General features: G+C 39.6%; 1 protein-coding gene across 8 annotated transcripts in view; it reads left to right on the forward strand.

The window, feature by feature from the left end:
- The window catches only part of ANO5 (anoctamin 5), a 46,297-nt gene extending 33,103 nt beyond the window's left edge, over positions 1-13,194 (forward strand). For 6 of the 8 annotated variants that reach the window (XM_015863398.2, XM_015863400.2, XM_015863397.2 and 3 more), the window contains 9 exons: positions 2,383-2,457; positions 3,049-3,271; positions 5,060-5,229; positions 6,328-6,425; positions 6,664-6,794; positions 7,568-7,773; positions 8,572-8,753; positions 9,568-9,673; positions 9,868-10,195. In XM_015863398.2, the coding sequence (XP_015718884.1) occupies positions 2,383-2,457; positions 3,049-3,271; positions 5,060-5,229; positions 6,328-6,425; positions 6,664-6,794; positions 7,568-7,773; positions 8,572-8,753; positions 9,568-9,673; positions 9,868-10,089 (1,413 nt within the window). In that variant the 3' untranslated portion in view covers positions 10,090-10,195. Of the gene's footprint in view, positions 1-2,382; positions 2,458-3,048; positions 3,272-5,059; positions 5,230-6,327; positions 6,426-6,663; positions 6,795-7,567; positions 7,774-8,571; positions 8,754-9,567; positions 9,674-9,867 lie in introns of all 8 variants that reach the window. The other 2 variants (XM_015863396.2, XM_015863403.2) reach the window with 1 other exon arrangement.
- The last annotated feature ends 269 nt before the right edge of the window (positions 13,195-13,463 follow it).

Genomic DNA, 13,463 nt, shown 5'->3' on the forward strand with positions numbered 1-13,463 from the left:
AGTTTTTCTGTCTCTCCTTTCCCCTCCACACATTCAGTGTTAACATTCTTGCTGTCACACCAGCATCTTGCATACTGAATTCATACAGAGACCTTTGAAGACAGGAGCTATTATTTTGAGCATAGTTCTGCCAAAGTATTGCTTTCTGCGTGCTCAGGAAAAGAGTTTCAAGCAAATGATAATTTTTGCCAAGTTAGTTAAGCTCATTGCAAACAGGTGCCTACCTGTTGCGTGCTATGTGCTAGTTTGCCTGCCTGTATACACTTCAATTCAAAACCTCCACTTCCTTCCATAGCTCTGCAGTAGCAAAAACCAGCGGAACAACTGTGGTTCTGCTGCCATGGAAAGAGAGGGGGAGATCAGAAGTAGTTCATTGCCTTGGTGTGCTCTGAGGTCCTGTGCTGCAGGAAAGCACAATCGTGTGAGGAAAGGGAAGTAGTGGCCTGGCTTGTGGGCAGCGCTTATCTACAGTGTGGACCAAAAGCTGTGGTCTGGTGAAACAAAGCACCTTGCAGCACTCAAATATGGCACGGGTTAATGTAGCTGTCTGAGGGAAAAGGCTGTTCTCTCTACATCCATACAGCTCTCATAAGTCAGGCAACTTATTTGGAATTCATTCAAGAGATAGAAATTGGACCTTGATATGTTTTTATCTGTGACCAAGATACTGCACTATTCTATGCTTTATAACTATGCATTAAAATTTGCCATAAAAATTCAATGACTGCATAATCCTTTATTTTATGACACATAAATTTATTACCTTGGTGGATTTTCAGAAGCTTTTGTGTGGCTGGGTTTAGCAGTGATCCTTATCAATCCCCAGTTACAGCAAACTGAGCAGGTTGGCCACACTGTAGTATAATTTCACTATATTAGATTATGTGCAATACTGAGCAGTGGCTTCAAATAAATTAATTCTGCAGACTGGGTAAGATGATATAGATACAGGTCACTGAGTTTCTTGCATCTCAAGACTAGATTTGCTTCAGCTACAAAACCATTTCTTCATTATTCCTGGCCATGATGCCAAGTACTAGGTGCACTGAAATAGAAATTAGCCATCTTCTGGCTTTAATTAATACCTCATTTGCTATTAAAATAGTATTGGCATCATCCTCACAGTGCTAAACAATTTAACTAGAACGTAAGTGAAGTCTGCTTTTGCTGATTATAGCAGAATAATTATTTACATAAATAATGAAGGCTTCCAGTCATTGCGCCACATTATTGTCGGTATTTTGTTCCCAGGTAGAAAATTGCTTAACTTGCCTAGAATGTGTGAGACATTCGTTCCCTTGTACAGAATATAGATGTTGTTTATGAATAGGTATAGAAAGGTTATGAGCCTATGTAAAGTCACCAGATCATAGAATCATAGAATGGCTTGCGTTGGAAGGGACCCCAAGGATCATTGATAGATATCACCCTGATATCTATTGTTGTACCTTTTCTGGTTTTATAGTTCCATTAATAGATCCTCTGTTACCATAATTAAAGAGCTCATAATCATTGGAGATGGGAGTATTGATAGTGGTGCTGGTTGGTTCAGTATATAGTCACTGATGGCATGCTTAATATTGTGCTGGCCTGTAGTAACTGGGGTTTCTTTGTCCAAGAGCAGTAGAAATATGCCACAGTGGCCTGGCCTGAGGATTTATCAAGTTCAGATTACTTGCTACTAAATTGTTTTCCACCGTCATTCATTTCTAAATGAGCATTTCTTAATACATGCAATGTGGTATTTTAGGAATTAGAATTGGTTGAGAAAGAGAGACCTTTACACCAACATGGGAAGCTGTTCTTGTGCTATGTGGGAATACTCTTTTGGGTAAGATCCAGCTGCCTGATGCTGCGGCAGAGATGGGCAACTAATGAATGTAGCCATTTCTTCAATTCCAAAATTGAAGGAGTGGGGGACAATGCTTTCTGGCTGTGTGGAAAAGCATGGTACATCCAAGTCAATGATTGATTTAGGATATCTTGACATCAATTCCCTAAAATTCAGTCCGGTCTGAACTCAGCACTCTACAACAGCTTACCTAGCATTACTATAATGGTTCTGTCCTCTTCCTGCAATGGACATGTTGGTCTTTTTCCTTCAGCTACTGGTTGATGCTTTGCAAAGGTTTAACCATTATTTCCAGGTACTATCTTTACTCTTAGAATTGCTGTGGCCACTTCTGTCCTGTTTTTTATTGTTATTTTTCTGCACATCCAAAATCCTATCCTGTCTACTCCATTAGAGAGAGAGAGTAGTTCTGAGCAGTTTGCCTCGGATGTGGTTACTTTCACACAGCTGCTGAGAGCTCTGTTTGCTGCTTGAAGTTAGAATAAAATGATAGATTTGTGAACTATGCTGTGCTTGCTTGACTGTTTCAGGAAATGGAGCCTTATTTGCCTCTAACAAGCCAGGCTGTGCGGTTCTGCATCTCAGGAACTACAGTGTTGTTCTGGGTGAGCATCTCTTTTTGAATCATCATGTTAACATCTATCACAGCTGCTGATCACCACTGATTATGGTATTAACACGTACTAGTGTGGTAGCTTGGTACATGTTACTGTCCTGCTGATTTCCTACTGTCATGCAAAATGCATTTCAATTCAGAGGGCAAAGAGACTGGAAATCCATCAATAGCTAGTTATTTAAAGAGATGTTACAGCATTAGAGGTAACTTCTCTGACTTACATGCTATACTAAAAAATTGTGCAGCAAAGGTAAATAAACTAAGTATTATTATTCACTACTGTGAAGTATAGAAATATCCGTAGAGTGAATTTCAGGGTGGACAATATAACCTAACTTGTCTTACCCATTTCCATTCCTGAATCTGTATCTTTCTGCACAATTCAGCTTGTCTTTTGTTAACAAAGTAATTTTAGTGGTTTTAATGTATCTAGTATAACAAATTATTTGTGTACTTTGCATTTCGGTGCTGCTGAACTCATAAAGAATTGAAGTATGAAGCATGATGCTGACCTTACTTCAAAAGATGCACGTGTTATAGTTATGCTGAGCTGTGTGTCTGAAATCTCTCCTTTCTTTAGGTGTCTCTGATCATAGCTAGCATGATAGCTGTGATCGTCTATCGCCTTGCAGTCTATGCTGCCTTCGCAAGCCTCATGGAAAACACTCAGACTCTGCAGCCCATCAGTGGATTACTGACCCCTCAGCTGGCAACTTCAGTCACAGCCTCTTGCCTCAATTTTGTCATCATCATGATACTGAATTTCATATATGAGAAAATAGCTATCTGGATCACTGATATGGGTAAGCAGCATAAATGAAGACAGAACTCAGAAGGAACGGCTGGAAGTAGAAGCTGAAATAGAGTTGTTTATTGTTTGCAGCTTCACTTGGTATCCATGGCCATGCTAAACATTTTCCCTGCATTTCAGTAGCTACTGTAAGCTCCTTTCTCATAGTGCTGCATTTGCATGTACTAAAACTAGCCTGACAGAGTCAGTCACAGTTCATAATTAGAACATAATTACAATAGTTAAAAATCATTGTGAATTGAGTTAGAATCATAGAACCGCCAAGGTTGGAAAAGACCTAAAAGATCATCCAGTCCAACCATTCACCTATTACCAATAGCTCCCACTAAACCATGTCCCTCAACACAACATCCAGTCGTTCCTTGAACACCCCCATTGTCAGTGACTCCACCACCTCACTGGGCAGCCCATTCCAGTGCCTGACCACCCTTTCTGAGAAATAATATTTCCTAATGTCCAGCCTGAATCTCCTCTGCCATAGCTTGAAACCATTCCCTCTGGTCCTGTCACTAATGACACGAGAAGAGACTGACCCCCAGCTCACTGCAACCTCCCTTCAGGAAGTTATAGAGAGCAATAGAATCATAGAATCACCACGGTTGGAAAAGACCTAAAAGATCATCCAATTAGACCAAGAAAAGACAGAAGAAGCAATAAATGTTGGTCTTTCTTTCTCAAAAGTCATGAATTACGATCATGAAGGCTCAGTTATATTATTTTTCTGCTTAGAAGTGTGGGGCATTAATTTCTTACGAGCCAGCACTGCCTGTGGTTGTCAGTTAAGGGAATTCATTTACTTCTGTGGGACTGCTGCCCTCCCATGGCAGCACTATGAAATGCAGCCAGCATAGGCTTAGCGGTGTGGTTTAGTGTCTGTTCTAGCTCCCTTCACTCCTATATTCTTCAAAAAGTGCTAAGCCAGATCTTACTTTTGGATAAACGTTGTATCCCTGAAAGTACTCAGATGTGAAATGGCTTTAGTGTAGGGCTGGTGAGGTCAACATATTTTTCACATTCAAGTTCCTGAAGAGGAACTTGAATTTTTGTGATAAAAAAAGAAGGTAAACGTGATGAAAATGTGATTATGGAGATAGGCAAACTTTAAGCAAAGGCTTAGTGATGTCAACTGTCACAAAGATCAGGTTGGAAAAGACCTTCAAAGTCATCAAGTCCAGCCATCAGCCCCTGCTATATGGAGTTCTATCACTACACCATGTCCTTTAGTGCTCTATGTCCACACATCTATGAAGTACACTTCCCCATGCAGCCTGTATCCTACCCCATTCTTCCCCACTCTGAATTTCTCATTTGAGAGGCACTGGGCCTGTCTGGTTTCAGCTGATGTCAATTTAAGCTGCATGTATGCAGAACATGCAAAAATAGCACTGCAGCAAAGCAAAAATGTTGCTTATCCTGCCCATCGTCAACATTAGAATTGTCACACTCTAGAAGACTCCATTAGATGCTGGTTGAGGTGTGATATTTCTGAGATAAGAGATTTGGAGGTAAAATAAACGATATTAGATGCTATGAAGAAGGCTATAAACATTTCAAGAATGAATTCCCACTTGTTTGCCTACTTAGAACAGTGCCTTGTAAATTAAGAGCAGGGTGCTTCAGAACAGGAGCTCCAACTGCTGAAATGAATTTGGAGGGTATTTTTGATTTTGTGTTCATTTCCTTTGGGATATAAGAGCATTGTGGGCAATGAGTATTTATGGAAACTGAATCCTCTCAAGAGAATGAAGGAAAATCAAGTTACTGTTTTCTCATTTCACAGAGATTCCCAGAACTCACATGGAGTATGAGAATAGGCTCACTATGAAAATGTTTCTGTTCCAGTTTGTCAACTACTACTCATCCTGCTTCTATGTGGCCTTCTTCAAAGGAAAGTTTGTGGGTTACCCAGGTGCATACACATACATGTTTAATCGCTGGCGAAATGAAGAGGTAGGATTTCTTGATTAAGGTGGTATTTATAATAAAGTAATTAAACTCTTCATCCCTTTCGGTCTTTGGAGTTACAAATATCCAGCTGCAAGTCTGGTCTGCAGTGAGAGGAACCTTGGGTTGGAGTAGAGAGGGGTTCCAAGTACTTTTCCTGTTGTTGGTAGTCAGGGAAAACCTGGTAGTGGAAAGTTGTGACTCTCAGCCATAAGGGTGAGAAATCTGAGTGCTATTCCTGGCCCCACTTCTCCTGGAATATCAGTGGATCTCACTGTATGTTTTAAAGGTAAACCTCTACACTGGGGAAAGCTAAGAGAAATAGAAATGGCTGCTGGTTTTTATGTGTCCCTGCTAACTTATAGCTGCATTTTCACAGAAATTATCTAGTAAGAGGCACCTCTGTAAGGCTTTGCTTCTTTCATGCATCATTGCTGATTATGCTGTCTGTATGGAGATGAAACATGGTGTTTAATGAAGTGTTACATGGAACTCAATAGTAAAGGAAAAACTTCAAGCAAAATACAAAGAAGTAATAGAGTATGATTAGTGATAGAGCATCTCTTAGTGCAACTTGACTACTAATCTCTTAAGAAGGCCACACTAAAGAGCTGAAATTTTGAAGATAGTGCTCTTGGCAAACAACAGAGACTAAATACTGGCAGTTATTTAAATTTCTGCATGTGGGAAATGAACAGAAAATGTAGGTGCTTGCTAGGTCAGGGTTGGCCTGGTGCTCAGAGCTGCTCAGGCACCATAGATTCCCTTGGCTGGGACAATGGGGCTCCTGCTGCACCCAGATCCTGCTGCTCCCTCCTCATAGCGTCCAGTCTGAAGGATCTCTGAGTTACTCTTTCTTTCATTATGATCATTATGTTTGAGCATGTGCTTTATCAAGCACGCTGAGCATTTAGTGCCTTTCTATAGTGGCCTTGTTGAAAGCTGTATCTTAGCTGGCAGGCCAGGTGAGAATTAATTATCATCCTAAGAGATTTTAAGATTTTTCCTTCTCTCCTTTCTTTAAATTATGCAACAGTAGAATGTATTTTATCTGGGTAATGTCCATTATTCATGTCTGTTAATCCCCCAATCTGTCTCTGTCAGTGTGATCCTGCAGGCTGCTTGATTGAATTGACGACACAGCTCACCATAGTCATGGCTGGCAAACAGATCTGGGGAAATATCCAAGAGGCCATTGTACCGTAAGTTCTTTTACACTGTGATTCCTGTGTTATAAGGAAGGGAGTGCAAGCAAACGTTGGCATGTGACAAAGCTAAGAACAGTGCGTGCAAATTAACTGCATAGGAATTAGTTTTGGATTTTTTGCTTTTCTTTGTGAAAGGTGTGTTTGTAAAAGCATATTGAAACAAGAGGTTCGCTTAGAGAAAGGAATGCTTGGTCTGCTTTTCTCATTCTGAACTTTTCCTTTCTAAATGCAGCTGGATTTGTAACTGGTGGGGACGCCGCAAAGCCAGAAGTAATCCAGAGAACTTGTATAGTCGCTGGGAGCAGGACCATGATCTGCAGACGTTTGGAGCCCTGGGCCTCTTCTATGAATATCTGGAAATGGGTAAGTTTTAACAGTACAGATTTGGAATGAGGATACGGTACTTTGCACTGACCCAAGAAGACTGTATCTCAACTAATTGTTGAGGGTTCATTGCACCACTTTAATCTAATAAACAGGAAAGGGTTCATGGGTCTGAAGGATTAAATAGGTAATCCCAATCATAAATAAATGAAAAGGTGCCTTGTGCATCTCTGAATGGGAGGGATGTCATAGAAATTGTAAACACTGTTTCCCTCATTCAAATGCTGAGCATTTTTCTCATTGCAACCAGCTGTCTCAGTCCGTATCCCATTCCTGTTTCCAAGCTGATGTCAGTGGAAATCCAAAGCGATGGATGAGTGCCAGATCTGCTGTGAGGGTGTGTGCTGCAGATGTGAGCTCTGTGAACCAGATCAGAGGGAATCCATTTCGTTTTAGGTGTGCACTGAACCCAGCAGACCAGCAGGGGGAGCACGAGTAACAAAGAGTTTTTCCAGAGGTTCTGTAAACAGGATGCGCATATGAAATACGTTTTACAAAACCTGGGCGTGTTGGTGCATTGGGATTTATTACTATCTGCTGCTTAAGTCAGACAAGAGGTTCAGTTTCATTTCTTGTCTTGAAAATAAAGCGGCAGTATTGGATCTGCGGTGAGGACTGTCACATTCTTCAAGAGACGCTTCATTTTAGTGATGGAGAAGTGCAGCCCAATGGACGTTTGCTGTCTGTCTGCAGGTGGCATGTTACACTTTCCTAGGGATAGACCTTGACAGTTTTCTGTTTTCTGCTTACAGTCATTCAGTTTGGATTCATTACTCTCTTTGTGGCATCCTTTCCCCTGGCTCCTCTTCTTGCTCTGATGAATAATATCCTGGAGATTCGAGTAGACTCCTGGAAGTTAACTACTCAGTACAGAAGACCCGTGGCTGCAAAAGCACATAGCATAGGAGTGTGGCAAGAAATCCTGAATGGAATGGCCATCTTGTCTGTTGTGACTAATGTAAGTAAGCTAACCCTGCCAAACCAACTCTTCCGCTCTTTTATGGGCTCAGAATGTGCAGATTTAAAAGCCAGTTAATGCTTTATCTCCTTCATTGATACCATTCACTTTATCACATTATCCTATGGAGATATGGTCCATCTGAGTCTTCTGTGTTGTCCATGTGCAACACAGAAGATATGTGGAGCTCTCAATCCATATTTCATTGGACTGTAATCTTTCCTTCACACATCTTCATATTCTATCACTTTGAAATGGCAGAAGCCAGTCTGAACCTTAGAGTACTTTTTATACACTGAAAATACAATGATATGTCAGAATTTGATATTAGGTATAATGTAAAGCAGTATCTTTTTAATGCAGAATACTCAACAGTATTGTATCTGTAGATGTCCTAGGCAACAAGACTACTCGCAGCTATTGCTAAACTAGTAGGATACCTGAGCATTTCAAGTATCTCAGGTTTATAGGCAAAGTGTGCCAGAAGCCACAGTTGACTTCTTAAATACAGCTGGAGAAAAAGACTCCCTTTCTTTCATCAAATTACCTGGCTGGTTTCCTCACTGAATTCACATTCAGCCTTTCTCACATGAATTCAAACCTGCAAAATGTTTTGTTCACCAAGTGTTTAAAATCAGCTGGTCCTTATAGCAGAGGATAAAGGCAGGATCTTTTCCAAGATGTGCTTACCCCTATTTAGTGGACTCTGGGTTATATAACAGCTTCAGTACCAGAAACCCTTTATGAATCCCCTCAAAAATTTTCTTGCTCAGTTTCTTTTCCCTATTTTATTTCCAGGCTTTTATTGTTGCGTTCACATCGGATATGATTCCTCGTTTAGTTTATTACTACGCTTATTCTGAAAGCGAAGACTCACCGATGTCTGGATACATAAACAATAGTTTGTCAGTGTTTGAAATCGCAGATTTTCCTGACAGAAACAAGCCTAAGCAGAATCCAGAAGGTTTTGAACAATGCAGGTTGGTGTTGGTATGATAATAAATGTTTTGTGCCTTTGTATATAACATAAAAAGCCAGTATGGTTCTGTGTAGTTTGCTAGAAATTAAATATCATTTTCATCATACTGAAATGTATGTCCATTAAGTTGCAACTTTGGCCAATATTTTCAAAGGATTCCAGGCTGCAGTGCCTTGATGACCATGGATCTACAATAAAGGGGCAGTTTAGACTTCAAAGGTGGAAATGAGATATGGCCTTTAAAGTGAAAGTATTAGAGGCTTCTAGAAGGAGAGAAGTTCAGAGAAGTCCTTGGTAAAAGATTAGTGTTTATATTTGTTTTGGTGAAGGGAAAAAACAAAGCAAAATCAAGCTGGAGCTTTGTGATGCTTTAAAGCCCCAGGTATCCGTCCTACTTATACATGTGAGTGCAGAACACCTGATCGAGAATGTGTTTCCATTAAGCCCTGCATCTGTTCAGTACACAATCTGTCAGCATCTGTTGCATTCACTCTATATTTGTCAATTATTGCATGGTAAGTTCCATCACTCCCATATTATTTGATTGTTGCCTGGAAGAAAAAAGTAAGCTGTATCTAAAATTTTTCTCACACATCCTCGTTTGTAAGCTGGTGCTGCGAGTGGGAATGTTTAAACAAACATAAGATTGAAACAAATTGCAAGGCAACCTTTTCCTGGGAAAGGAAACAGAGCGTTTAAATCAAGATGAAAAGGTTCCTTAAGTGACAGATGTATGTGCTTGTAAGCGTCACTGAGCTTGTAGCCTGTCTCAGGCTGAACGTGACATTTCACCTTCACATTTGTCTATTCAACAGGTACAGAGACTATCGGTACCCTCCAGATCATGAGAGGAAATATTTACACACAATGCAGTTTTGGCACATTCTTGCTGCAAAGCTGGCATTTATAATTATTATGGAGGTATGTTGCCTGTGTTTATTCCCCTCTGATGTTAGCGTCTGATACATTTTCTAGGTAGTTCATAAATGGTTTGGGATTAAGGCTTTTATATAGTGGGAAACGTTTTAAAGGAGAAGTGGTTTATTTTACGTCACACTTCTACCTTCAGATCATTTCCTCTGGCTTCCTTATTTATGTATTTATTTACTTTGCAGCATGTTGTATTCATCGTCAAATTCTTCGTAGCGTGGATGATCCCTGATGTCCCTGCAGATGTTAAAGCCAAGATAAAACGTGAAAAATACTTGACACAGAAAATCCTACATGAGTATGAACTTGAAAAACTGAAGGAGAGACTATGCCATGGTGATAAACGAGCTACGGAAAAGGAGTTCATTGCCACAGAAGGGAGGATGGAGTTATCCAGAGCAATGTAGTTGAAGAAACAACTATGTGGGATTCAGCTCATTTTAGCTTCTTTGGTTGCTCAGTATGCATCATCTTGAAGGCTGTAGGACGGCTTCAACCCTTTGCTTTCGGTCCAAAGATTTTAGACTTCTCTTTGAGAGTCATACTGAGCATTTTAGGTTTAGTGGAAACTATTTAAAGACATGACTTTGGCACCATTCTCTATGTATGCATCACTTCAAATAATTAATGTAATCTTGCAATCCTGTAATTTGGATCCTCAGTACAAGGATTCAGAAGGTATCATACAGTCATTATCACCAAGCCCTTACCCTGTATCCCAGCTGAATGAGAAAGATATCCCAGAGGACTTCTGCCGTGGAAATGCTGAGCATTACCTTACAATGTGAATCATTAAAAGCAGAAAGCACTGCTGGTAGAAGAGCTGGGTTAGGGTTTGGGGTGTTTTTCTATCTACTGTGTCTTCTGAAATGTTTCTTCCTGGCTTATAATGTCTATACTCTTTATAGAAGGAATAGGTTTTTAAAGATATACCAGTTTAATTCCGTTTGGAATTATTTTAAGGCACAGAATTCAGTTAATACATACTAATGAAGGAAAAATACCCACTGTAATTTATTTTCATTAAGTTATGCCTGCCATAGAGTTTGCTCTTTAAATGCAGATACTGTGGAATCATTGAATTAATTTTCTAAAGGCTGTATATGATTTGGAGAGATACAGCTGATTTATTTCTCCATTGCAAAACTTGCCATTGGAAGAACGTGCTTGACGTAAGTTTTGGGCCAAGCTGCTCCTTTGGTTGGATTCTTCCCATCTTTGCCAACTGAGGCCTTAAAATCACATGCTCATACCGTGTGCTGTGGAGTGTGACTCCAGAGCACAGCAGGTTGGGAGTTGGACTGCCACGTTAATTGATCAAACCATGTGCTTGTATAGAGAGTAGGATTCACATTCAGATGATTTTAGGAATGCCAAGTACTCCATGTTTACGTTGTTACAGTCCTTATACATAGGAGCCTTTCTATTATCATGTTTTCTTTTTAATCTTCAAGAAGGTATTTCTTTTGTTCTGTCACAGGGCCTTTCTGGTTATAGAGTGTGTAAGTAGGTAAGTAACTACTTGTGTAAAGTAGCTACCAGCTGTTTACAGATGTGCCCTTGTTTTATATTTTTAAGCAGTTATGCATTTTTTTAATGATTTTGCTGTATATTTAAAACATACCGACACTTGCACACTTAGTGCCTTGTTTATCTGCGTTTGGCAAAAGATGTGAAAACAATCGCTATGTGGAAACGAGCATTTCCAAAGTGTGCTTGCAGGCATCATGATACTGTGAACCTGCACACGTAAGTGTAGTGTTAGCCACGCAATGCCTGCCTCGGCACACATGTCTTTGTTAGTGCTATGCAAACCATTCATGCCCAACTGTCCATACCCAGAATGCTTGGATCAGCTGGCACCAGGCTGTTGAGTTCTCTCATGTACAAGTACACTGGCTGGAGAGATGAGAGATTTTAACATATTTGCACTTTGAAAGTTATACTTCCCTGCAAGTATATACAAATAAAAATAGTGTATTTCAATGCCATATCAGCCAATAATGTACTGTTTACAAGATCCACAACCAATGCTTTCCAGATTTTGTTTCAACAGACGAAGCCAATTTTTGACTAATAATCTTAATGTTGTAACAGAGTTCTAAATCAGTGTCTTGGGTGGAACTGTAATTACTAGCAAAAGTTCTATCACGGAAGTGCCTACCTCAAGCAAACATGGTTTGGCTGCCAGTCAAGGAGTTGAAGCAGGTGTACATTTCTCTCCATTTCTGTAAGTTATTCAGCTTATTCTGTCAGTTTGCTTAGCAGATCGAGCATATTGGCAGTTCATGTTCATGATGAACTGACTGTGTTCTTATCTATTCGGATCGGTTTGAAATAATGGATTTATTGCAGGAACGTGTGTGTGAATAAGCTAGCTCTGCTGCTTAATGTGTAAGCCAAAGAAAAATATCAGCCACCATAATTATGTATGTGACACCAGAACTTATATACTGCAAGCACTTTGCTGCTTCGTACATCTGTACTGTTAATTAAGCTGCTTAATTTAGATTTCATGGTTCTTTTTTCTCCTGTTAGCAAAGCAAACTGTTGTTTCAAATAGTGAAGCGATGAGGTGCAAAGTGATACTTCAGTGCAAAACATGCATTGAAATTGAAAAAAAATATTGGAAGATTCAGCTTTAGATTCCTGCATATGGAACTTTATTTAGGCCCTATAATAAATAAAGTGTCCTAATTTGCTGTACTTGAAAGGTTGTCAGCAAAATAACTGTCTTTTGTGAATGATTCTTGCATTAAGAGCAAATGTCACAAAGAAATTCAGTGCCTGTTTGTGTAAGAGTTTGCCTTTGCTTGTCATTCAGTAGTATTACAGCAAGAGATCACTGGCACACTTAGAAGGATTATGATGATCCAAGAGCGTGCTTCCTGAAGTGCTCCTGAAAAGTGATAAAACCAGCAAAAATGGCCTGGTGGGTTAGAGGATGCAGTTATTGTTAATGGGCCGGGGTTTGATATGTTCAAAACAGGCATCTAAAAGTGTCCTTTGACCAAAGCGAAGTTATTTCCACATTGGAACTGCAACAGGTAAAGCTACAGCAGATTGCTTCATTAGAATTAGCAAAAAATAATCAAATTGGCTTTTCAAGTGTCATACAATCAGGGATTATCGTGTTTCCAGATGAAATCTAGTATTTATATATTAGATTGAGATGAGATGAGCAAATGACTGCAAAATGAGTGCTACTATAAAACACTATGCTGTTTTTTTTCTATAATATGTTATTGTTTTTTGGTTGGTTTTTTTTTATGTAATATCAGTTGGAGACAATGGGAAAGAGTGGAAATCCATGGACTTCTGTACTGTTGTGTGTGTACTGCTTGTCCTGAATCATACTGTCATGTAATCAGAGTGGCATTTCTGTCTGCTATGTATGTTGCTGGTCTATATGATACACTAATGTTTTTTAAACGTTGCATTTGGCTAACTTATATATATATATATATATATACATTTAATAACCTGGCAAATAAAGCAGTGTTTATTTTTAATACGCTGTCAACTTGTTTGTGAAGATGCTGAGAAATCTTCAGGTTAAATGCCCAGAGAGCCTCACAGAGAAAAATATATGTATAGATTTCTGCAGTTCAACGTGTGGGATACTTGGGTGCTGCATTCAGGTTTCCTACAGCAGTAATTTCAGTAATCTGAGTGAGATACTCGGTAAGAAAAGCTACATCTGGTCACCATCTGAAATGATGGCCATACTGGGTAATTTTGTTGCCTTACATTTCCTTAAGAAGCTGCTTAGTAAGGGAAA

This window comes from Coturnix japonica, chromosome 5, assembly GCF_001577835.2.
Source record: "Coturnix japonica isolate 7356 chromosome 5, Coturnix japonica 2.1, whole genome shotgun sequence".
Classification (NCBI taxonomy): domain Eukaryota; kingdom Metazoa; phylum Chordata; class Aves; order Galliformes; family Phasianidae; genus Coturnix; species Coturnix japonica.